This window comes from Protomyctophum bolini (assembly GCF_963924005.1).
Source record: "Protomyctophum bolini genome assembly, contig: SCAFFOLD_212, whole genome shotgun sequence".
Classification (NCBI taxonomy): domain Eukaryota; kingdom Metazoa; phylum Chordata; class Actinopteri; order Myctophiformes; family Myctophidae; genus Protomyctophum; species Protomyctophum bolini.
Genome location: NW_027665554.1, coordinates 74,572 through 102,524, shown reverse-complemented (window position 1 = coordinate 102,524; position 27,953 = coordinate 74,572). Strand labels below are relative to the sequence as shown.

The window sequence follows — 27,953 nt, the reverse complement described above, 5'->3', positions numbered from 1 at the left end:
AAGCTATGCACATGGTTGTCTTCAACGGTTGTTTCGAACATGTGATCTAGCAGCCCCGGGAACCATGTCTCACCAGCACTGCGTTTCAGTACTTGATGGACAATCTCTGCTGTTGTGCCTGGTCCCTTGGGAAGCTCACCAGATGTTGTAAACAAAATCCGTTGAAAACAACGCTCTGCTTCCTTGCACACAGTAACTATTCCCGCTGATGGTTTCTGCAAACCTCCGCGATCCTTCAACATGACCAAGGGATGTACAGTGGTAGTAGATGTCAGAGCATCATTGCAAGTAAAACACTTATGCTTCTCCTTGATTTTCTTTACCACATATCCAGCAATGTAGGCAATTGCTGCGTTCTTGAACGTTGAGAGATTATCGACATTTGCAATGTAAGCGTGTTCAAGCTCCTCAGACTCAACAGCTGGTTCCAGGTCAAACCTACGTGCGATGTTAACTGACGCAGGTGTCGCCTCCATGTAATCGTGGTCAAGCTCCTCCTCCTCAACAGGTGCCGATGCAGCTGTCACTGCCAAGATGCTGGTATCGTCGAGTAGGAGACAATTACCTGTTGCCTTCACCTGTTGCTTAACCAGAAGACGTTTGTATGCAGCTGTGAACTGTTGTGCAGTTGGATTGTTGTTAAATCCACCACGTGCTCTGACCGCAGAGAAGAAAAGCTCAAGGTGATCTTGACTGAGCTTGTATGTGAGGAGGTAACGGCATTGGGCATTGGGCTTCTCCACCAGCTCATGGAAGATGTTTCTTATGCTTATGGAACTAGCCACGAAGCCAATTACACAAGTCTTTCTCCTCCCAGAATGCAACAATTTGCCTTTGTTGTCTTTGAGTTCCAGGAGCATTTTTTCCACTTTTTGCAGGATTCCTACTGCACTCTCCTTGTTGGATGTCCTCATTGGTGCTTTGTGTCCCTTTCCCAGGGGGTTCCTACTGTTGAGAACATCAAAAGCGGAATCAATGGTTCTCAGGAAGTCGACAGTTGCCTCACATCCTCTAAACTCTGGTAGCTTGAGGTGTACGTTGCAGCACTCCAGAGCATCAGCCACACTCTTACTGAAAACCTGAGCTGCTAGTTTTACCTTCATCTTTTGCCTTTCCCACTGCACGTGCGCCTGTTTCACCTGGGTTCCAAGGCGCAGCCCTTCCTCATCTTGCATTTTGACTAACTGTGCAATGTATTGCCATTTGATCTTACCTGCTGGACTTTGCAATTCACCCATATCTGCCAGTGCATTCCTGAGCAGCTTCAACATGTGACACACATCCAAAATCACATGCACCTGCCTTTTCTCTTCGTCTACCTGTTGTTGTTCCTCAGGATGTGGAAATGATGGACGCATGGTTTGAACATTAAGATCAGCACCAAGGGCTCTCAGCATGGCAAAATGGCATGATGGACCATCACATGTCAAGGAGACTGTGCGGACTCCAATTTTACGGAGTCTGATAAGGCATTCGGTGACGAGGCTGGCACGCTCTGCACCAGTCAATCCATTGACAAGGAAATATGCCACTGGAATTTTCCAAGATGCATCGATGGCAACAACCATGAAGACCAAGGCATCTTTGGCTTCTGGCAATGAGTCATCCACATTGCCACAGCCAAGGTCCACATAGCCATGAAACCTTCCAGCAACATATTGCACATGCTTTCTAATGGCCATTTCGTCCATCATTAGCGCACACAAGGTTTCTTTCCCTTCATCTTTCCTGTCTTTCACATGAGACTCTAGAGCATTAAAGGCAGGTGTTGTGAATCCAGGCTCTGCAGAGATGTTGGAGTACCATCTCCGGATAGTGTCAGGGGAGGGCAAAGCAAGGTCAAAGCTCTGACGCACATACTCATAAGCTTTGCAAGAGTAGAATTGGAGCGTCATGGCAAATGATTTTAATTCCTCTGACACTTTAGATTTATTCCCTAGCTTCATTCTCTGAAGGATTTCCCTTGTCACTCCACCGTACTGGGTCTCCAACATGTCTGCACAACCTGTAGAAATTAGCATTTTCTGCTTCAGCTCAGTGATGACCTCTGACAAGCTGAGTAATCGTTTTTGAAGCCTATGGCTCTTCTGTTTTTCCAATTTCAACCTCTTTATGTACTCATCCAGTTTTACCCCTGCTTGTTTCAATTTACGCTTGAGTTTTCTGGGAGAGTCATACAATTGGTAAGTGTGTTCAGCATGCGTGCCTTTTACGGATGAAGAACAGTACTTGTGCTCAGCATGTGCGCCTTTTACACATGAAGAACAGTAATTGTGCTCTATGTGCTCAAAAACCTCCTCGTCATTTTGAGGCAGGAAAATGCCGTCATGTGTGTTAACATGGCTTTCCATGTCACTCTCAGGATTATCGGAGACATCTACATGATGTAAGCCTACCCCATCATCAACAGCACATACAAACCTCTCACCTACCAAAATCTCTAAGGTGGGAACAGCATCATCGTTGAGGCGCCTCCGATCGCTGAATGGATTGGACTCAAAACAACACTCTTCGAAGTGTAGGGAACACAGCCTGGTGTTAGGAGTTGGTGTCCATCCCTGGCGCCCAACATACTTGATCCAACGATGGAGTCTGTCTTCATCACGTGGAAAGCTGTGAAGACAGATAATACAAATATGTTATATATTTACTGCCTTAAAATCACTGCTACTCACAATATTTACTTAAAGGACAACTTTAGTTTTTTCCAACCAAGGTTCATGTTTTAGGTTGTCATTAGAGAAAGTAAAAGATGAGTGTTATTATTTTTTTCATTTGATGCTTTCTTTCGTTTTAGGGATTTTAGCTCTTTTTGACAGGGGGGCATTCGAGCATGGGGCTAAATATGTATTTCTTTTTACAAAATGTTATGGTGATTTATTTACCGTAGTCCTACTAGACTCCAATAAATTACATCTGGCCACAGAAGATCACATGCAGGATCTACTGAATGTGAAGGTAGCCTACTGGGGGTCTTGGGGGAAGCCACACTGTGTCATAGGCTCAATATGTTTGACACATTCAGCAGATCCTGTGATCTTTTGTGGCTAGATGTAATTTCTTGGGGTTTATTAGGACTATAGTAAATAATAATAAAATAAATCGCCATAATATTTTGTAAAAAAAATACATATTTAGCCCCATGCTCGAAACTGCTAAAATCCCCAAAACAAAAGAAAGCAGCAAATGAAAGAAAATTAAAACTCACCTTTTAGTTTCTCTAATAACAACCTAAAACATGAACCGTGGTTGAAAAAACTAAAGTTGTCCTTTAAATAAAACTAGCTATAAGATAGTTAAAGTACTAAAATTTGAAACTAAAGTACATTGTGCAGAAGGAGGAGTTAATGTAGCCTACACCAGTGCTGAATTCACACACAAAATCCCCTTTAATTCATTTATTTTTTATGTCAAATCAATTTAGCTTCATAAATTGGTTGATAAAAGTACACCAAAAGGTACTGGTAGGCTCCTGTTGATTAATACATCAAAAACAATATGCATCCAATGTTTGGCCTAGGCTATTAATTGTAGCCTTAGGGCTTAGAGTATAAATATAAATAGCCTAGGCCTACTATATCAATAGGGATAAGCTATATGCTAAGATTGTACTGCACAATTTCAAGTGCAGAAAAGTGGCCAAGTGAGTCAATTGTGATATTATAGCCATCATTTGAGTCAACATAAGGTAAAAGCTAAAATGCATGTATGTGCAAGTGTCGATATGTATGTGCAATTGAAGTACATGTGCAAACCTTAGAGTATATATGTATAATAACTCTATGGTGCAAACTGACTGCATTTCTGGCCTAAACGGATTCCCATACAGTTCCTCATGTAGCCTATTAATCCTAGCATTGCAACATGCAGCAACTTGCAAGAATGGAAGATTATTAGAGAATCGTAGGGAAGAAGAAGTAGTGATATTGATCATATTACGATAAGAAATCACAGCAGAAGCAGAGTTATAAATAACTTAAATGGCTAAATGCATTGCATCATTAGCTATGTCATTATCACACTACTGTGAAATCGTTTGTGTCAAATGGAACGAGAGAGCAGCCACGAATTATTTGTCTTAATACAATTTAATATCGTCATTATACGCTTTAAAATATGCAAAAAATAACATACCTGTGGTAAGAAACCCTCGGTTTTCCTGGCGGACCGAGGGCACCTCGTCTGCGAGTCCTGGAACAATTGGGCAAAGTACAGATATTAGGCATCTTTTGTTAAAGCAAGTGTACAAAACTATAACAACAGAATTTAAAATGTCTCCCAGTCCCCGCTCTAAGTCCGCGCCGCTCAACTACAAAACTGCCACGCCCGGCCAAACGTATGGATCGCCCTTCCCCCACAGTGACCACATGTGTAATGCACGTAAAGATGCGTCAACTTTGGTCGGGATTGGCAATTTGGCTGAAGGAAATGGAATACGGATCTTCACTATACTCTAATAATATTAGAGTATAGTGAAGATCCGTATTCCATTTCCTTCAGCCAAATAAAAACAGGCTCAGAGCTAGCCTGTCAGTGAAGATATTATCTTCACTGACAGGCTAGCTCTGAGCCTGTTTTTATTTGAACGCAGTTTGAACGGCTGCAGGCTACTGCCCTTTTGGTTGTCCATGTCCGCGATTTCTACACAAGGTTTGTAAAATCTGATTTTATTATTTGAACGGTAAATTATGTTTCACGTACCAAGGCTACATTAAAAAATGCACAAAAACAAACAATCACAACTTAGTTTCAGGGTAGTCGAGACATTCACCATCTCCATGCATCCATGCATGGTTAACAAACAAGGCTATTTGACAGCCATTGATTAATTGAAGACGTTGTATTATAATATGCATTTGGCCAGGAATGCTAACTTTGCAGATTGTAAGAGTAAGAATTACAAAGTTCGATTTGGACAGTACAAGACAGACAAACTATAAGGACTCAGCTTTAGTCTACTGCTAGATTCAAAGTTAGCCCCACAAGCAGAACCCAATGGTACTGAAGTTTCTGACATTTTTGAGACCATGATCTCCAAAACCACAATCTCTTTAGGCTGATTTAGGCTGATATGGACCTGACCTGATGTTGCATGTAGAGAGCTCCATAAATTGCAGTTAGGAGGAGGCTATTTGGACAGGTTTACTACAGGTGATCTGTTATTTTTAAATAATAGTGTGTTGTGTTCTGGGTGCTGAAAATAGCAGAACGTATTTTAAACAAATGCTTTTCCTTCTGGAATTCTCCATTCTAGAAATCCAATGATGCAGGAGTTGCAGGCGTCAGCCACTGCTAGACAGGAAGAGGAAAGACCTCGAGAAAGTAAGTCTTTAATTCAGGATTTCTCAAAGGTACTGTGACACAAGTCCAGGGGTGCCGCAGAATAATAAAAAGATAGCTGATCTACAAGCTCATTGTAGTTCAGCTATTTGGGACAAATATCCCCCGTCCCCGAATATGGACAGTGGACACTGGTGTTAATGTTAAATGTCAACTCTATAGTTATTTTCAGGTGGGTGGAGATGGCCCGCGTGTACGTTGTTCTTGCCACATAGTCACATCGTCTAGAAATCAGTGATTCTCAAATGTTTAAATGTCAAGGACCTCCATAACTCTCTGAGAGCATAGTTACAAATGCAACTGGCTGCATTAAGACAAATGATCATTTAAAGACGGGTGGATCTTTATATCATTTTATGTTACAGCAAAGTTAGTTATATTTATTGCTGTCTAGCTCTATCAATTCCAACTTATTTTAGAAACAACTCTCAATGTCTTAACATAAAATCTGCACTTTGCTGATATATAGAAAGAACTGATATACAGAATACAGAATACACAAGGCATATTACAACCTTAACTTATTTCTAACCTTATTCTCATTAACACAAAATATAGAATAGAAGAACCATGGGACCGAGTGGTCGGCTTGAGGTCGGCAGACATGTTATATGCGTATTTCCCCAGAAAAACGAGCAGCGAGATGGTTTAAGGGCGACCACAGGCCGCCAAACCACTTTATGTCACAGACATATAGTGTAAAGCCTCTTTTACAGTAGCCTATGTGTGATTTAATTCTGTGGCTTATATCTATCTCTCTCTCTCTGGTCACAGCTGGCAGAGAGTGACTCACTTCCTTGATCAGGAAATGTAGGGGCAACCACATTGGAGCAGAACTATGTCACATCTAGATCTATATTGTGGATGTCTCAGACCAATACTGCATCTGTAGTTCTTCTGGCATCTGCTGTGTTCCTTACTGTCAGCCGTGGCTTTGTGTTTCTTCCATGTAGGACTCATGGGTCATGGGCCAGGGATGCAGCAGCAGCAGGAGAGCTGGGTTGGGTCTGCTCCTCCTGGGGCTTCTGGCCCCGGGCAGCAGGGTGCCATGCAGGGCCGACTGGGTCCCAACGCCACCCCACTCAGACCCGACAGTCAGCCAGGGCCCCCCCGCCAGATGCTTCAGTCCCCAATGATGGCCAACGGTGAGAGCTTGTCCTACCCGAACACAATGCAGAATGTAGATAATTTGTATTTATTTTAACACACACCCGTGGGAAGTGAAGGGCACTCTTATCATCATACGTCATCATACATCATCTCATACCGGCCAATCAGCATTTGCATCCTCACCTACACTAGGTGGCGTAAAATGTACACTATGACGTAAGATTGTCCGTTCATTGTCAATGTGAATTTAATGTTTGTGTAGGACAATGTTTGTGGACACACACTAAAAAACTGGACATAGCTAGCGCCCCTCAAACATAATAAGCCTATATTCTCATTTATGCTAGTGACATACTGTATCTTAGGGGGAAAGATGACATAAATGTAAGGTTCTATAAAGGAAGAATGTAATGTAGGTGTGTCTTAGCTGAAAATTATATTTTCAGTATGTGACCTGAGCAAAAATAATCATTTGAGAACCACTGCTCTATAAACAACTTCATTGATATCTTGGCATACTGCCACCTCTTGGCACAAAATGGTATTATTACTTACTGTGTTGTTATAATAATAATAATCAATGTAAAATAATTGAAATTGTTATTTTGTAATCCACAGAGAAGACACTGTGGATCATGGGGAGCAGTTACATCCGGCGTGGCAAGGAGAGAGCCCAGCAGACCATGGGTACCAATCTGGGACTGGATGCCCAGGTCCAGTGGTATGGCTGGGGTGGATTGAGATGGATCAAATTCCTCCCCTACTTCCAGCAATCCCTTCAGAGTAGAAGAACACCCCCGGATGTCCTTCTGATTCATTGTGGCAGCAACGACCTGGGAAAGGTGAAGAGCATCGAACTGGCCACAATGATGAAGAGGGACCTGCAGCACCTCCACCAGCAGTTCCCAAACATGGGAATTGTTTTCTCACAGATCACCCAGAGACACCAGTGGGGTGCTGCAAATCCGGGGGCAATTAACAAGGCCAGAAAATGGGTGAACTATGAGATCAGTGCTTTTGTTAGAGGTTTGGGAGGGAGCTTTGTGGCTCACCCTGACATAAAGTTTGACCGCCCTGGCCTCTTTCTGCGTGATGGAGTTCATTTTTCCCTTTTGGGAAATGATATATTTTTAAACAGTATTGTTCAGTCCCTTAAAGCTACAATCTAGATTAGGTGAAGTTGCCTCTTAAACTTGCTAGTTGATTTTTGACTACTTGTCCTGGGCTCCAAGCATAATTGGCAGCTTTACCTACACTACATCATAGCTTTGAAGACTAGAGGTTTTTTTGTTTGTTTTTGAATAAAACAAGCCCAGAAAGTGGTCAGGGAATATTTCTTTGTGTGAGGATTAAATTAATAAATACAAATAAACTGTACTCATCCCACTGTTCATTCATATTCTGGCCTTGTTAATTATTGTTCTTCTCTTCTACCCCAGCCATACCAACCCATGGTCTCTTTGTTCTCTCCAAGCCTCACGTCGGATGTGACTGCTTCTACTTATTTATTATGAATGGTTTGATAGATGTATGCAAAACAAATATTTTAAAAGAATTTGTCTTATAATTATTTTCTTTTGATTTTAATCTGTACCTGTTCCTCCTTTTGCAACATATAATAAAGTATTGAATGTTTGTGTGGGGTCTATTGTCTGTTTATTGGATGATGCCCTACATTATGTCTACATTATATAAGCTATATTTGAGTTTTGAGACATATTTCCTATGCACATATATGAACCTGAATGGCATAGAATAGCCTACGCAGCATTTATTCTGCATATCAGATATTGGAATATGTTCATATTGTCTAAAGAACCAAAAACAATATCTGTCTGGTCAAGCAGTAGATCATGTACGATTTGGTATTTTTGTTAGTAATATGTCTAAAAAGTCATTGCTCATAGTGGTGCGCAAATTGGCATGACAAGTGTCAAAGTGCTCTTTTTTAAACTATATTGACATTCTTTTTCAATTACAATTTTACAATTGTGACAATATTGTCACACTTTAAATATTATTTTGTTATATAAATATATAGTTTGTATTACATTTGTTGGTTGTCTGATACATATTTAAAAGAAAAGTAAAGTGTATTTGTAAAATGTATGTAGCCTATATTTTCACTTTCTTCTAAATGTGAATTAGCAAAAGTATAAAGTCCCTTTAAAAGCAAATATTCAACTGCAGCACTGCACCACACAATAACACAAGTTGGAATGAACTTCAGTTTATTGCATTAATATTATATTATATGGTGTGTAAACAGTTCATAGAGGTGTATAAAAATAACGAATTTAAAGAATCAGATACATCCATGTTCTTAATCTATTCAAAATGCTAATATGATAAAAACAGCTATGGTTTTATATTTCCTTTCCGAAAACACTGGGGGGGGCAGACGATCCTATACCATCTATGCCTGGCATAGACTGTAAAAAGGCCTATATCTGACGCTGACCCGATCCAAAAAGCTTTCTACTCAATACCGCCCCCAGCTGGCAGTGTCAGGTTAAGACGAGTCTGCTGCCAACATAGCGATGCGCGTTCACCACGAGTAGCACGCACACGCACACACGCACGATGCTAGTTCATGTGTCGGTCGTCGCGCGTTCATGTGTTTGAGGGCAAAAATCCAGAATGCACAGGGCTCCTAAACCGGAAGGAGGAGTGGATTCGCCTCATGCGCTTCTGAGCAACTCAATGCAAGTGGACGGGAGGAGAACTTGGGTGCCTTCTCTATTGTATATATACTCTAAGGTTCAGACGTCCTAATATTGACCCTCATGCAGATGAAGAAGAAGAACAACTCATTCCTGTTGGGTTTGTTTCCTCTAAACCAAACCGTTCCAGAATTAACCCTTTCCCCATTTCAGCCCAACTGTGTCAATATACTCTGTATAGATCACACAGCCTGCAGCACTGTGCACGTACACACACACATGCAGAGACACACGCACAGCCGCACATGCACGCACGCACGCACGCACGGTTGTGTGAAGATTATCACTCCAACACTTATCTTTGTAGTATTCAAATCACGCGTGCGCACACACGCACGCACACACACACGCACGCACGCACGCACGCACACACACACACACACACACACACACACACACACACACACACACACACACACACACACACACACACACACAATGTTGTGGCACACACACACACACACACACACACACACACACACACACACACACACACACACACACAATGTTGTGGCTTGTAGATCTGCTATTTTCAAATGGCAGAAATGTTGAAGTGATTACTGATTTTTCTTTTTCTTTGTAATAATAATGCAGATCTACAATTGGGTAACTAAAGTTTCCAAATAAGTGGATCTGAGATGTCGAGGATATGGTAGGCTCCCCCCCCCCCCCCCCCCCCCCCCCCCACACACACACACACACACACACACACAAATGGCTGCACCATTATGAGACGTAGAGGATATGGTAGGGCTGTAGAGGATGTAGAGGATATGGTAGGGCTGCACCATTATGAGATGTAGAGGATATGGTAGGGCTGTAGAGGATGTAGAGGATATGGTAGGGCTGTAGAGGATATGGTAGGGCTGCTCCATTATGAGATGTAGAGGATATGGTAGGGCTGCACCATTATGAGATGTAGAGGATATGGTAGGGCTGCACCATTATGAGATGTAGAGGATATGGTAGGGCTGCTCCATTATGAGATGTAGAGGATATGGTAGGGCTGCACCATTATGAGATGTAGAGGATATGGTAGGGCTGCACCATTATGAGATGTAGAGGATATGGTAGGGCTGCACCATTATGAGATGTAGAGGATATGGTAGGGCTGTAGAGGATGTAGAGGATATGGTAGGGCTGCACCATTATGAGATGTAGAGGATATGGTAGGGCTGCACCATTATGAGATGTAGAGGATATGGTAGGGCTGTAGAGGATGTAGAGGATATGGTAGGGCTGCACCATTATGAGATGTAGAGGATATGGTAGGGCTGTAGAGGATGTAGAGGATATGGTAGGGCTGTAGAGGATATGGTAGGGCTGCACCATTATGAGATGTAGAGGATATGGTAGGGCTGCTCCATTATGAGATGTAGAGGATATGGTAGGGCTGCTCCATTATGAGATGTAGAGGATATGGTAGGGCTGTAGAGGATATGGTAGGGCTGCTCCATTATGAGATGTAGAGGATATGGTAGGGCTGCTCCATTATGAGATGTAGAGGATATGGTAGGGCTGTAGAGGATATGGTAGGGCTGTAGAGGATATGGTAGGGCTGCTCCATTATGAGATGTAGAGGATATGGTAGGGCTGTAGAGGATATGGTAGGGCTGCTCCATTATGAGATGTAGAGGATATGGTAGGGCTGCTCCATTATGAAACTATGACCCATATCTCATCCCAAGGAGGGGGGGGGGGGGGGGGGGTAAAGCTTATTGGCCCAAAGTATTCAATCAATCAATAAATAGGCTTTTCCAAGTGTCTGTTTTCACTACTTTTTTTAAAATATATATTTCTTTATCCCATGATTTTGTAACCCATTTTTCACCCCTGTGTCAATCACCTAATGTGATCCTGGGCTCTACACACCCTCCACCAACCTAGTCCCCATATATGGGGGACAAGGGGAGACCAACCTAGTCCCCATATATGGGGGACATGGGGAGACCAACCTAGTCCCCATATATGGGGAGACCAACCTAGTCCCCATATATGGGGGACAAGGGGAGAGCAACGGACTTGAACTCATGCTTCCTTCATGCCTGAGTGTCCAAGTTGCTCCTTTACACCTGACAGGGGGGAGTTTCCCTGGTTGGACGTAGCGCGTGGAAGGAACACGTTATTCCAACCAGTTCCTTTCCCCTCCATCAGGCGCCCTGGCTGGCCAGGGGGAGGCAGTATAGAGACCAGGATTGAGATCAGCGTCCATGTTGACAGGATGAGATGATCAGAGGAGCAGAGTTTGTACCACCATTATTAAGAAAGGGACCAAAGAATGGATACAGTCTCTCAGTGAAGGAGCAGCCAGTGAAGGAGTAGAGGTGATCACTGGTCTCCACGTCATAAAAGGATACAAGACCCTCCTCATAATCCACAAACACTCCCACTGTCTGGAGCTTCTCTCCAACAGGGAGGAGGACATCAGGGTCAGCAAGAGCCTCGTACTCATTTCCATTCCTCAACCATATAGTCCAGTAACCATTGTTGGGGGTCAGTGTGATGTTTCCCTTCCTGTTGATGGACTCTCTGGCCACTCCTAGAGTCCACTTAGTCTTCCTTTTAACCTGAACCTCAAAGTAAAACCTTCCTGAGGAGAATCTTTGTTTTCCTAAGACACATACACAAATGTCAAATCTCTCTTTGTTCTTTGGGAGATTCTTCCTTATGTTTCCAGTATACACTTGTTTTCCATCGTCAGACAGGATGAGGTAAGGATGTGCTGTATCAGGATCCAGAGTCACATCCACTGCATATCTCTTGATCAGCCTCAGCTCAACATCACAAAGCTTCATCATCTCTTGACTGAGTGTCTTCTCCAGCTGAGCCACAGCTGTCCTCACAGTGTCCACACATGAAGACTGATGGACATTGACCTTTGTCCAGTCCTTTGTGGGTGGAGGGGTGTTGATGGAGGTGAAGTTCTGGAGGAGGTGGTGTTCAGATTGTGAGAGCTGCTTCAGCCCAGCGACTCTCTTCTCCAACTGAGTGATTTCCTGTTGCAGATCTTTGATGAAGCCTTCAGCCTGTTTCTCTGTTGTTTTCTGCTTCTCTTCAATCACACAAATTAGCTCAGCCTGGCTTCTCTCAATACAGCTGATCAGATCAGTGAAGACCTGCACACTGCCTGCTCTCAATATGTCTGCATCCTTCCTGCTGAGCTCTACTGAGCGTTTGACCTCCTGAATATTCACTCGTCTCTCCTGGATCATCGTCTGGATTTCAGCCTCTGTCTTTGCTTCATATTCTTCTTTCCACTCATGATACCTGAACGGACGAACCATTTCAGAAACAAAACTATTGATAGATACGTTTGGTCTCTTATAGGTTTCTGAACTAGTGGTCATGGGGTGTCTTCAACCAGTGATGTCTGTTTTATACAATCCAGGAATGTTTATGATGTGATTACAGCAGAATATGAAGTTGTAAGGGTTTAACTTTCTATGTGTGATCTAATGGTCTGTCTCTCTCTCTTCTCTTTGACTAATGCTCCTCACACTCTGTGGAATCAGCTTTTAAGTCAAGCTGACTGAAACCTGACCTCATCAAACATGACGTCAGTCTTGACCAAATATGAAGTTCCACACGACTCCAGAATTAGACGGGTAGCCGAATTTCAGTTTCAATAACACACACACACACACACACGCACGCATGCACGCACGTGCATCGATGGCATTCAGCGCTGATGCTTACTTTTGAGAACTCTAATATTCTTTTGGAATCCTGTCAGCCTGGCTAGCCTGGCCCAGTCTGAGTATTTTCTGGTCTTTAGCAATACATGGTTTTCAACCCTTTTCATGTCAAGGTCCATTATGTATTCGGCATTTGAGCCACGGAACCACCATGGTGACATTTAGCATCAAATACGCTAAAACACAAGAATATTCTTTTGGATAAGATTTTGTCCACAATTCCATGCATGCTGTATTGATGTTGGTACCATAATGGAGAGATAACAGGCTGTATTGATGTTGGTACCATAATGGAGAGATAACAGGCTGTATTGATGTTGGTACCATAATGGAGAGATAACAGGCTGTATTGATGTTGGTACCATAATGGAGAGATAACAGGCTGTATTGATGTTGGTACCATAATGGAGAGATAACAGGCTGTATTGATGTTGGTACCATAATGGAGAGATAACAGGCTGTATTGATGTTGGTACCATAATGGATAGATAACAGGCTGTATTGATGTTGGTACCATAATGGAGAGATAACAGGCTGTATTGATGTTGGTACCATAATGGAGAGATAAAAGGCTGTATTGATGTTGGTACCATAATGGAGAGATAACAGGCTGTATTGATGTTGGTACCATAATGGAGAGATAACAGGCTGTATTGATGTTGGTACCATAATGGAGAGATAACAGGCTGTATTGATGTTGGTACCTTAATGGAGAGATAACAGGCTGTATTGATGTTGGTACCATAATGGAGAGATAACAGGCTGTATTGATGTTGGTACCATAATGGAGAGATAACAGGTTGTATTGATGTTGGTACCATAATGGAGAGATGAAGACTTCTTCAAAACAATCAAGTACTGCAGATGTTTAACAAATAATGTATCTCTTGTGAGCGTGGCAGATCTAAAAGGGTCCATATGGTTAGCAACTCTCCATCATTTAGCTGGGGACCACTCGGAACCCCCTCAACCACAATTTACAATTTACAATTTAGGCATTTAGCAGACGCTCTTAATCCAGAGCGACTTACATTAAGCAAGAACAAAAGCATGGGAATACATCATATAAAAACATTCATCATGAAACATGCGTAAGCTAAGAAAGTAACAGTGGAATATCTATATAATGAAATTTATACGTATAAACTTTACATATATACTACTATGCTATACATATGTACTATGGCGTGCTATGACTATATACAATGCAATTCTAGTGCTGTCTACATAACATGCTATAAGTCTGTTTCAAATGCTATCTAAGTCTACAGAAGTGCTATCTAGGGTAGAGTAAGTGCTATGGGCCATGATGGAGTCTGAAAAGGTGGGTTTTCAGACTACGGCGGAAGATTGGGAGTGATGCTGCAGTTCTGACTGCCATGGGAAGTGCATTCCACAGTTTTGGAGCCAGAAGGGAGAAGAGTTTGGGACGTGGGGAGCGTTGTCCCGGCGTTTTTAGTGAGGGTACTTCCAGCTTCCCTGCGTTAGCTGATCTGAGTGCGCGGGAGGGTTTGTAGGGTTCAATCATACTTGCAAGATATGGGGGAGCCATACCTTTGGTTGCTTTGAATGCCAGCATCAGAGTTTTGTATTCCGTGCGGGCAGCGACCGGGAGCCAGTGGAGGGAGCGGAGCAGGGGGGAGACATGTGAGAATTTTGGCTGGTTGAAGACCAAGCGAGCTGCGGCATTTTGGATCAGCTGGAGAGGCACCACTGGGGGTCTTTACATTTTAGCATTGCTCGCTACCTGAAAACTCTGGATTCAAGGCAATAATCTCATCCAATCAGTGTAGAGAATCTGAGAAATCCAACAGACTCGTCGTGATCACATGACTGACCACAGATATCGTGTGTACCGATGATTTGCGTGAGATTTAGATGAAATCCGTGCGAAAAACTCTGTGCCACACGTAGATCTCCTTATATGGAGCTGACCTGTTCTGACGGCTTACTAAATGAATACTGAATACACACATTAAATGTAGAAAAATGTAAAGTAAATTTTCTAATGAAGATTTTACATCATAATGTGATATGTCTTCTGTTCTATAGACTAGAGGTATTATTAGACACTTTTGATTCATATTGAACTCATTTATGTTTTGTTTTTTTAATTTTCATTTAACCCATTCTGGGCGGGAACATTATGTTATGCTTCAGCATAACATAATGCTGAAGCATAACATCTACAAAAAATTGCAGATCTACAAGCTCATAGCGTGGCACTTGGTGCCGCGCTATGAGCTTGTAGATCTGCTATTTTTGAAAAACATGTGGCTCAAATCTTTGAATATATATTCTTTCAGAGCGAACGTTTTTAACTCAAATCTTTGCTTCTGGGGGGGTCCTGGAACAACATATTTACAACCAATTACAGATAATTGTGGAGATCCTTGACATGAAATAGTTTGAGAACGAGTCAACGACTGACAGAAACATGAGGGTTTTCAGAAAACTGTCAGGATTTAGAAGACATTTGTAGAACATTTGTGGAACTTCAACATTGTACTCTTGTTCTTATAGTTCTTATAGTTATACTTCCCGCCACCGGGCATCATCCCATAGACCGGAAGAACGTGTCACTTCACAAAAAACGATTCTCACACTGCTGAGTTTCACTACTGAAACTCACTACTGTGTGCACGCACGCACGCACGCAGGTGTGTGTGTGTTGTGGTTTAAAGAAGACAGAGGAATGTCTCGATTCTTCTGCACCAAAACCCCCCCCCCCAATTCCCACGAGACCCCCAAAACACCTGCTATCGCTGAGTGCACTTTACATAGATTGTGCATTACATTCACACACGCACACGCACGCACGCTGGATGGGCCAGGCTACCTGCCCCTCTAGACCAGAAAGCACGCTGGCTGGGCCAGGCTACCTGCCCCTCTAGACCAGAAAGCACGCTGGCTGGGCCAGGCTACCCGCCCCTCTAGACCAGAAAGCACGCTGGCTGGGCCAGGCTACCCGCCCCTCTAGACCAGAAAGCACGTTGGCTGGGCCAGGCTACCCGCCCCTCTAGACCAGAAAGCACGTTGGCTGGGCCAGGCTACCTGCCCCTCTAGACCAGAAAGCACGCTGGCTGGGCCAGGCTACCTGCCCCTCTAGACCAGAAAGCATGCTGGCTGGGCCAGGCTATACCTGCCCCTCTAGACCAGAAAGCATGCTGGCTGGGCCAGGCTACCCGCCCCTCTAGACCAGAAAGCACTCTGGCTGGGCCAGGCTACCCGCCCCTCTAGACCAGAAAGCACGCTGGCTGGGCCAGGCTACCCGCCCCTCTAGACCAGAAAGCACGCTGGCTGGGCCAGGCTACCTGCCCCTCTAGACCAGAAAGCACGCTGGCTGGGCCAGGCTACCCGCCCCTCTAGACCAGAAAGCACGCTGGCTGGGCCAGGCTACCCGTCCCTCCAGACCAGAAAGCACGCTGGCTGGGCCAGGCTACCCGCCCCTCTAGACCAGAAAGCACGCTGGCTGCTTTACAAAAAAATAGCAGATCTACAAGCTCATAGCGTGGCACTTGGTGCCGCGCTATGAGCTTGTAGATCTGCAGGCTACCTGCCCCTCTAGACCAGAAAGCATGCTGGCTGGGCCAGGCTACCCGCCCCTCTAGACCAGAAAGCACGCTGGCTGCTTTACAAAAAAATAGCAGATCTACAAGCTCATAGCGTGGCACTTGGTGCCGCGCTATGAGCTTGTAGATCTGCAGGCTACCCGCCCCTCTAGACCAGAAAGCACGCTGGCTGGGCCAGGCTACCCGCCCCTCTAGTTCGCTGCTCGTTTAGCACGCTGCTCGTTTAGCACGCACACACACACACACACACACACACACACACACACACACACACACACACACACACAGGCCATGTGCCTGTAGCAGATATCCCCCCAGCCCCCCAAAAAAACCCAAAAACAAAACAACAATAAGTGTGTGTGTGTGTGTGTGTGTGTGTGTGTGTGTGTGTGTGTGTGTGTGTGTGTGTGTGTGTGTGTGCGTGCGTGCGTGCGTGCATGCTAGAAGAACAGGAAATTATTCTGCCACACACACACACACACACACACTGTTGCTGATAAAAGCCTGGGTACGTAATAATATAATGTAATATAATATAATATAATATATAATATAACTGCAACAACACGTCAATTAAAAACATTATTTCACCTCATGTCAATAAGGACCCTAACCCAAAAATATAATGACCCCCATCTGAAAATATGTTGTTCCAGGGACCCCCACAGAAGCAAATATTTTAGTTAAAAAAACGTTCTGAAATAATATATATTTAAATACTCGAGGCCCCAGCTTACCAGGTATTTTACAATGTCTGGGGTACCCCCCCAGACATTGTAAAATACCCGGTAACCTGAGACCTCTCGTGGCTTATTGCTTTTCTAAAACGGTTACAAACATATAGCAATATTAACCTAATAAAACTATTATGTGTGGGGGGCCGTGTGGGGCCGTGTGGGGCCGTGGGGGCGTGTGTGGCCGTGGGGGGCCGTGGGGGGCCGTGTGGGGCCCGTGTGGGGCCTTAATCTTCAACTCTAAATGTAGAGTTGAAGATTAAGGCCCCACACGGCCGAAACGTCCATCTATTGTTTGTTTGTTGCCTGCTGGGGAAAAATAAAAATAAAACAAGAATCCTAAAAAAAAGACACAACGTCAACGTGGGTGCTGGTATTTATTCTCACAGTATATCTTCCTGAACCAGTACTTGCTCAGGGGGGGGGGCTGGAACAACATATTTTCAGATGGGGGTCGGCGGCCAAATTCAGATAACTCAGGCGTTGACATGAAATAGTTTGAGAACCACAGATATAGAAACATGAGGGTTTAACAGCCCGAGCCACCCCCCCCAACACTCTGTGCCGCTACGAGCTTGTAGATCTGCTATAAGGGGTCGCCGTCCTGAATGACGCACACACACACACACACACACACACACACACACACACACACACCCTCAAGGCGTATGCAAATCAGCACACTGCTCCCGATTGGATAAGACGGGCAGGGGAGCACATGGCCAAGCAAATGAGTATGCAAATGAGTATATGCAAAGAATTACTACGAGTTATGAAAGAAAAGACAGAAAAAATAAATAAACTCACCTCTCTCTCTGTGTGTGTGTGTGTGTGTGTGTGTGTGTGTGTGTGTGTGTTTGTGTGCGTGTGCGTGTGTGTGTGTGTGTGTGTGTGTGCGTGTGTGTGTGCGTGTGTGCTGCTACTATACGCAGGGCATTATTATCGGTAAAAAATCACACCTGTGTGAAGTGAGGGGCGCTCTATACGCTTCTATCATGTTTGGTTGGATACATTTACGTCATATTTCTCCTCTCATCGTCGACGAATAATTACTGACGCGTTTAGAAAGCTGTTGTTTTGATTTGACTTTTAGTCATATAGTCTCTTGAATATAGTTTTAATTTAGTTTGAGTCACATTTTAGTCACCTGGAGTGTTTTAGTCCACTAAATGTCATGGGATTTTAGTCGACTAAATGTACAGCTGATTTAGTCGACTAAAACTAAAACACCTTGGCGTGCCTTGATGCCGTCGTAATGACTGATTTTATGGTTGCTGGAAATAGCCAATCTACAAGCTCACAACGCGTCACCTGGTAACAGAACCAGCATCTTTTACTAAGGCCTTCACCTGGTAACAGAACCAGTATATTTTACTAAGGCCTTCACCTGGTAACAGAACCAGTATATTTTACTAAGGCCTTCACCTGGTAACAGAACCAGTATCTTTTACTAAGAGCTTCACCTGGTAACAGAACCAGTATCTTTTACTAAGACCTTCACCTGGTAACAGAACCAGTATCTTTTACTAAGGCCTTCACCTGGTAACAGAACCAGTATCTTTTACTAAGGCCTTCACCTGGTAACAGAACCAGTATCTTTTACTAGAGCCTCAAATACAGAACTTTTCTAACAGACGGAAAATCATCTTGATTGTTTAAACATGAACATAAACTCTGCTCCATAACAGGCCTGCATGCGTGTGTGTATGTGTATGTGCGTGCGTGTGTGCGTAGTATGTGCGTGTATGTGCGTGTATGTGCGTGCGTGCGTGTGTGCGTGCGTGTACAGTATGTGCGTGCGTGCGTTTGTGCGTGCGTGCGAAGAGGTGCTGCCTTGCTCAGAGGCTCAGAGGACAAAGACAGAACAGGGAGTTGAACCAACACCTCTATGACATCATCAGCGTTTATAGGACACGCGTGGGGGAACATGGTGCACGCACGCCTGCCCGTGTGTGTGTGTGTGTGTGTGTGTGTGTGTGTGTGTGTGTAAATGCCTGGGGTTTTCTCATGGGAAACTCTCTCTCTGTCTAGCAGGTATGCTGCTCCTCCAGATCGCACACGCACACACACGCACACACAATTGATGTGCAATTGTGCATGAGGCCTGATCACTCAGCTGCGTGTTATTCTCACTGATTGACTGGCTGAAGCGCAGACGTTATCCCCCCCCCCCCCCACCCCCCCCTGTCAATGCTGCATAGAGTTGTGTATTGCAGGGGTCCCATTTTCATTTTCGTGATATATATGCCATATATAATTATGACACATCAAAATTAAATATTCCCAACTGATTTTGAGTGTCCATATACCAGCAGCAAAGCAGGACAGTGAAGAAGAAGACAAAAAGGGACAAGAGGAGATATGTCAACGACCTGGCATGCGAGGCAGAGGTAGCAGCTGGGCAGCGGAACATGAAAGACCTTTACAGGATCACAAGGCAACTGGCGGGGAAGAACAGGACTATCAGCCGACCAGTTAAAAACAAAGAGGGACAACTCCTCACAATGGAAACCCAACAGCTGGAACGCTGGAGGGAACACTTCCACGAACTCCTAAACAGACCTCCTCCAGAAATAACACCAGAGATCCCCATGGTTCCAAACAAAACCCTGAAGATCAACTGCGGGAGGATCTCAAAGGACGAAATAACAAGAGCCATCAAGAAGCTGAAGGCTGGAAAAGCACCAGGAGTTGACAACATCAGCCCTGATATCCTGAAAGCTGACCCCAAGGCAACCACTGAGGTTTTATACCTCCTTCTCAACAACATCTGGGATACGGAAGTCATCCCAACAGAGTGGAAAACCGGCCTAATGGTCACCCTTCCTAAAAAAGGAAACCTTAGTGAATGCAGCAACTGGAGAGGCATAATGCTATTGTCTATCCCTAGCAAAGTCTTCTGCAGGATTATTTTAGATAGGATACAATCAGCCCTGGACAAACAGCTAAGAAAAGAGCAAGCTGGGTTCAGGAAAGACAAATCATGCACAGACCATATTGCAACCCTGAGAATCATCATCGAGCAGTGCGTAGAGTGGCAATCCCCCCTCTATGTAAACTTTGTAGACTTTGAAAAAGCTTTTGATAGCCTAGACAGGGAAGTGCTGTGGAAACTGCTAGGGCACTATGGCCTACCCTCAAAAATCACCAACCTAATAAAAAACATGTACCAGGATTTCAGTGGCCGTGTGATCAGCAAGGGCAAACTTTCAGACACCTTTGCAATCACAACAGGAGTACGGCAGGGTTGTCTCCTCTCTCCTCTGATCTTCCTCATTGCCATTGATTGGATAATGAGAAAAACAACCAAAGATCATCGGACAGGAATCCAGTGGACCTTGTTTACACAGCTCGAGGACCTGGACTTTGCAGATGACCTCGCAATACTCTCTGAAAACCACACACACAGAAGACAACAGAAGACAGACAGACTGCAGGCAAACAGCGAACAGCTTGGGCTCAAGATCAACACCGGTAAAACGAAGACTATGAAGATAAATCCGCGGGTACACGACCCCATCACACTTGGAGGAGAGGCCATAGAAGATCTGGAACACTTTACATATCTAGGGAGCAACATCAGCAGGGATGGAGGAGCAGACAGGGACATAGAGCAAAGAATCAGCAAAGCACAGATGGCATTTAGGATCTTGCGACCAATCTGGATATCCAAACAGCTCTCTAATAACACCAAGCTACGGATCTTCAACACCAATGTGAAGACCGTCCTGCTCTATGGCTCTGAAACATGGAAGACTAACGAGGGCCTAATAAACAAGCTACAGGTGTTTGTAAATAAATGCCTGCGTTACATCCTCAAACTATGGTGGCCCATCAAAACCACAAATGAGGAGTTATGGAGGATCTCAAAACAGGACAGTATAGATAATACCATCAAACGCAGAAAGTGGAACTGGATAGGCCACACCCTTAGAAAGGACACAGAAAACATCACAAGGCAGGCCCTGGACTACAATCCACAGGGGAAGAGGAAACAGGGTAGGCCAAGAAACACCTGGAGACGTTCCACTATCCAGGACCTTAAGGACATTGGAATGAGCTGGCAGGAAGCAAAAGCGCAGGCCCAGAAGAGAGTGAGATGGAGAGCTCTGGTGGACGCCCTATGCCCCTCGACGGGGTAAAGAGGATTAAGTCAAGTAAGTCATATACAGTAGGATACACATAACAAGCTTAGAAATATCAGGATGTAATGATTATTAAACTCAGAGCAGTAGCCCACCTACAGTATATCCCAGAATTCCTCCCCAGTCATGAGTTAGAAGTTTGAATGAATGTACAATTATGTGCATGATGTAATTAGTACATGTGAGTGTCAGTGGACTTATTTGAACTGACTAAACCTTTTTTGAAATATTTAATTTGAAAAGAAAAAATAATCTGTCTCACTCTTATGGCAGTGTGCGAGTGATTGCATTGTGTTTGAGCTGACAGGCCCTTTTTGATGTCAACCAATCAAGTCACCTTAATTCAAGTGGCAAATGCCAAAATTGTTTTTTAATATAAAATATATATTTTTAGGGGCATGTCACGTGGTCTACCTGCAAAGCCATTGTGATCTACTGGTAGATAGTTTGCGATCTACCTTTTGGGCAGATGTATGGCATGTGGACCAGATTAACTAAATAGTTATGACATGTTTTTCCCTAAATACTTTAGAAGATATATGCACCAAACTGTACACAGGCATTGTTTCAGTGCTTCAAAACAGCAATATTATGAGAATGGGATATTTATGGAGATCAGAAAGTGTTTGCTGTACTATGTTGATGTAATCTGCTAAATGCCTAAATTGTAAATTGTAATAGGCTACGTTTCACTAATCATTATCAATTTTCAAAACACCTATAGGCCTACCAATGACAATTCAACATCTAACAATCTGAGAAGTAGAACTATAAAGTTGTACTATAAATGTTAAGTGAAATACTTTGACCCCTGCAGCTAATTGTACAGTGAGTTCCTTGCCAACACAGATCTACTGAGCAAATGATGAAACAGTGATTTATAAACAAATATTTTATTTGTACAAAATCAAATATATACATAAAAAAAAACTCTCTTTCTCAACAACATTCTTGGACAGGATCCACGAGGGCGGGAAGGTTTTTTTTGCTGAAATGAAAACAGATGAAGTCCTATTAAATACCAAGAAAGTGGAGTATATCACGACACATCTTTCATCCTTAAACTGGCACCCTGTGTCAAAGAATTGATTTCAAAATACTGCTGGGTCTATAAAACAAAATCCAAAATACATTTCTGATCTTGTACATGAATCACCCAGACCCCTCAGGTCAGCCTGCATGTTAAATCATCCTGCTCCCGTGAATTAATTCTTCTTCCGGTGCGAAAAAGCGGAAGAGAACCAATCGCCCAGGCCCCTGTGATTGACAGACGCTGTCTGAATTCACGTGACCAGGATGGTTTACCAGGCTAGGAAAGGTCTGCTTGAACGTGGTGAAGCATTCATTATTTATTATGCACCACATATCTGGAACAAACAGCAGGTCTGCTGCTGCCACTGAATTTGTAATAACAATACAAATGTGCAAGCCAATAACACATTTCCTGACTTTGAAATCCTGTTAAGCAGCTAAAGAAAGCTTTTAAGCTCAAAGATCAAAATTATCAGTTTGTAAGATGCTTTTACAGAATATATATACACCGGTATAACAAATAGGCTACATCAGAGAAACAAAGTTAAAGTTACCATTTGGGGCATGGGGCCCAATGCACCAGGGACTCTTTCTTGCCCTTGGGAAGAAGGAAAACAGGAAAATAAAAGAATTACTCCCAGCTTCTAGAATGCTGTCAGCATATAACCAAAATGTAATTATTTTGTTTAATATCAGAGCTCAAACTGAAAAGAATTCTACATGTTCCAAAATACTGCAAAATGCAACATTGTAACAAGTTCATGTTCCTGCCATGTCCTTGTATACTCAATCTTTTTATTTATAATGGTGTTGTGTCTGAGCTGTTTTTCCTTTCTTTTCTTTCTTTTCTTTTGCTGTTTGTTATTATGTTCTTGTTGTGTAATGTCTTGTTGTTGTCTTTAAATGTCTAAAAAACCAATAAATATACTTCAAAAAACAAAACAAAAAACAAGTTAATATACCGGTACAGTAGAAACTAACCTTTCTGGTACGTTTCTTTTTGTCCACAGCCACGATCTCATATTGGTTATTTATATTGTTGTGAAAGTCACAATCTGTAAACACAAACCACAACACAAACACCAATTCATTCCTCCCCATACATTTCTGTATTACACTGCTCTTGTACCCTACTCGCTCACATAGGGCCTGATTCATTAAAAAGAAATCCGCCACCGTTACACTGTGGCGGAAACAGATATCGTATTTATCCGTCCGATCAAGCTACGTTGAGATGACGTGCTATTCAGAGAGCGGTGTGTACCACAGGTGCGCTGGCGTATCGCAGGTGTATGTCATACTGAATGCAGTGGGTGCAAAGTGATCGGAAAAGCACCCGACAACCTCATTTGCATTGATCCACGCCCCATATCGCACCATAAAAGGCTTCAAGCATGACTCAGCAGACAGCAGTTTGGTCTGTCAAAAAAAGAAAAAAGGCTTTGCAGCCGCAGACTATGCGGCTTCACAGCCGCGGTCAATGCATGAATATAGCCCGCACTCTATTAATATGTCCACAACGGTGCGTGCTCCGCTGCTGAAACAATATAATTATAATTTATTTAATTAAGTTCGGGACCAAGGCGGGTGCTGCACTCATACCTTTGCACTTTGCAGTCAGAGGTAAAACATAGGCTATCCTATCCGATATTTAAAATATCGGATATATGTCAATGCAAAAGTCGTCTTTTGAGAGAGAGAGAGAGAGAGAGAGAGAGAGAGAGAGAGAGAGAGGAGAGAGGGAGGGGGGCATGGCTTGCGCGATAAAGAACAGTACAAGCCTATACATTCATAAGTGAATAATTGGGATCCTCTTGTCTGAAGAATTTAAGAAATTATAATCCAGTGAGTTTAGCCAGTGAGTTAAACTATTCTGTGTGTGGCATCCATGCATGTGATCAATATCAATACATGATTATAAAGTCTGTCCTTCATATTTGCAAGCACGGGAGCAGCGCATGTGGAGCTGCGGAGCGGACCGTTGCCCCGTCGGCTAGAATGCTGTCGGAAAAAAGGCCGCCTCCCAGGCTAATGTGGTCTTCTATTTTTTATACAGGGCTATATAGCCCATTCATTTTCCAATGTGAATCGGATCGGCAGCACGCTGCTGTCTGCCCCCCCCCCCACCCCACACACACACACACACACACACACACACACACACACACACTGCACACACACACACACACACACACACACACACACCGACCGACAGTCAACTGACTCAAGGAGCTCCGTAACAAAACAATTTCAATAGGCCTGCATGTTGGATTCGTAGTGCAGAATGCAGATAAGCCTATGTGTTCTTAATATAATTGTGAGTTTGTTTTTTAACATGCGCGAGAGCCGATCTACAAGCTCACAACGCGTTGCACTGCGAGTAGAAAGCTGTCAAGTGAGAAGCGCAATCGCGCATGCTATAGTAGCCTAATATCCTAATGAATAAATAAAAAGGTGTCGGGCTTGCAGGGGCAGTTTCTGTATGGGGAAATGCATGCATTTAGGCATACAAGTGCACTCAGCTTTTATTATATAGGCTATCATTTATTTTGTGCTGATCGACCAATATGTCATGGGGACACATGCCTACATATTTTATCTGAGATTTGGGAACAATTTATTGATTCAGCATGAAGACTAAAGCCTTCTGAATAAATCTCACGTGTATGCTTCCGCAAATGTCTCCCGTCTGGGCCGTCTCCGCCACCTAAAGACGTCCCGTGGGAATTGACGGAGTTTCCGACCAACGTACGTGAGCGTCAAGTTCACGGCCATTTCCATGAATTCCAAATTAATGTGGGAAATCAAAGTAAATGCCTTTCCGCTAGCTTCACGTCATGTTATCACCGTAAACGCCGTTGTGAATCAGGCCCATACTGTTTAGCCTCCACCCGGAGGACGTAGTGCCTGCCTACTCTTCACATTCAACACATCGCTCTGCCGCTGACATGCACTGCCTTAGCCCGTAAGTGAAGAGACACATATTACCCTTTCTGCATCAGTGAAGTTTATGTTATGAGTTTGACCAGAAGGTCAAGATTCAATGTATCCCCTGAGCAAGCAGGCAGGCTTTATTAGTGCAATCATAAAAATGGCAACATATGCACAGTAATCCGGGGTTATAACAATAGTAATTCATACCATCATCCCCTTTCTTTCCTTCTGTCATTGTCCTCTTCCCAGTCACCACAGGCGTGCTGCATGGAGGAAAAGAAAACATTTGAAATGGGAATTAAGGCCTGTGGTCTTTGCCTCGCAAGCCAGGTTCTCAAACACCACGCCATCATTTCAATTTAAATTATGCTGCTGAGCAAGAGCAGAGTGTGCGATTTTCTGAACAAAGTGGATGTGCGAAATTCTTCTTTGCAAAGACTATGTGGTCATATATATATATAGATATACAGTATATTTGGTAACAGGAATATTTTAACTGTTACAGAATTGCACTGGTAGATAGATGCCTGTGAAAACAGCCAAATATTCTTGTGCCCAAAGATTGACTTTATGCAAACTTTGGGCATCTTGGGATTCCTGGGGGAGTCCTGCAGGGCACGGCCGTTGAGTGATATTGAACGAGCGCTTCCAAACGCCAAAACATCAGCTGCGCAAGGAATGTCTAGACATGAAGTGGCTCATAACATGTCTACGGTGGATTTTTATACACCTGCAATGCTGGTGAGTTTTTAAGCAAAAGGCTGATGCATGGTGCATAGGGCAATAGAGCATAATTATAATAAAATGTCAGGCACTTGTGTGGGACCTTTTTTGTTTTTCAAGGATATCCCTTTTAATATATGCTGGTGAGTTTGACATTGTTTAATTTAATACAATCAGATAGGACTTTTCTGATTGGATGTATGGGCTGTCAATGGGAAATTGCAGCTAGTTACATACTGTAGCACCCTGCCATTAACTTAATGGCAAGATGGCTGCAGTCTGCATATACTCAATTGCTCAGCGTCTAGCGTCGCAGTCCCTCCCCCTTTCAGAACAACAAGTGGCCCAGGAAATGAATCGCAATGCATTTTGACCATAGGCATTTCTTAAATTATTTATTTAAAGACTTTTTAAGCGTCGTACGAAGCCAACTCTTGTCGTGACAAATCATGACAACACACACAATATTTTGGACCAAACAAAGAATTAGAAAGTAGAAAAAAACGGCAGGTTACAACACCTCTTTTGTTGTTTTTCTTCTTTGTAATTATTTGTTTGGTCCAAAATATTGTGTGTGTTGTCATGATTTGTCATGACAAGAGTTGGCTTGGCTGCCTATGGTCAAAATGCATTGCGATTCATTTCCTGGGCCACTCGTTCTGAAAGGGGGAGGGACTGCGACGCTCTATTGTCACTTACCTTTTAGTAGGTCCCTTCTTCCTCTTCTTTTTGGGCTCCTCCACCATCTCTTCCTGCTCCTTTAGCATCTCTCTGCCCTCCTGTTGTCCATCCTCATCCACCTCGGCACCACCCTCCCTCTGAGGAAGGACAAGGCCTAGAGGAAGAGGATATATCCTCTTTCTCCAGGCCTTGTCCATCCTCACCCCCCACATCTTCTTCCACCTCTGCACCACCCTCTACATCCACCCTCTGCAAGAGGATATACTCTTCCTCCAGGCCTTGTCCATCGACTCCATCCTCACCCCCCACCTCCTCTGCAAACTGTTCCCCCATCTCCCTCTCCTCTCCTTCTCCCATGTCCTGGGTGTCTTTCCCCTCTGAAAAATTGCATGCTTTGAAAGAACAAAAACAAAAAAGGTATAGTTAAGACATTTAAATTGGCTCCATCTGGACATAATACAGGACCATTGTCATGGATATAGATATTGTGCTCTAACTCACCTTGCAGTAAGCCGTCAAACAGGCCAAGGAGCCTACCGAGCAAAACTTCTCCCTCTGCAGGGAGTTCAAAGGGGAACAGTACATCGGCCTTCCAGCCACCAGCCTTTCCCCTCTTAGGCAGTTAAAAGCAAACTTAAGAGACATTGTAAATGGCAGGGTTACAAAGCCCAATGAACATCTATTTCAGCTGGTGCCGTTCACTGAAAAAAGCTGATCAACATGCCCTGTATGCATTAGCCTAGGCATGGCCAGACTAATATAACAATAAAACTTTATTATTATAGCACATTTCATGACATGTAGCTCAAAGTGCTTTAAAGAGAAGCAGTCAAGCAGAGACATGTTTGAGACATCTAGCCAGGAAGTCATAGAGGTAGTAAGGTGCCTGGCCAATGAGAGCTTTATAAACAACTGTAAACTAATTTTGAAAACTATCCTAAAAACAACCAGGAGCCAATATAGTCAACTAAAACAAGAGTAATTTGTTCTCTCATCTTACAGGTAGTTTTAGTCTCTGGCTCCCACATGTTTAACTAGTTGTAATCTGTCAGTTGAAAAAAGTGCATTGCAGTAACCAAGCCAAGAGAAAACAAAGGCGTGGATCAGAGGTTTTGCATCGTCCAACGATAGACAGGCCCGAATTTGCACAATAATTAAAATAAAAAGCATACTTGGTGATCTTTACAACCCATCCAAACAGTCTCTGGTACCATTATGCATATGTTTATGCTCTGGCCCGCGAAGATGTCACGCGCGCAGAGAA

General features: G+C 43.5%; 1 protein-coding gene across 1 annotated transcript; it reads right to left on the bottom strand.

Annotated features, from left to right (window-relative positions):
- Positions 1–11,374: 11,374 nt before the first annotated feature.
- Positions 11,375–12,457, bottom strand: LOC308312249 (pyrin-like; the record flags this gene model as incomplete). Its single annotated transcript, XM_080794628.1, has 1 exon — positions 11,375–12,457. One exon carries the CDS (start codon positions 12,455–12,457, stop codon positions 11,375–11,377), a length of 1,083 nt encoding a protein of 360 aa, XP_080650754.1.
- Positions 12,458–27,953: the final 15,496 nt, after the last annotated feature.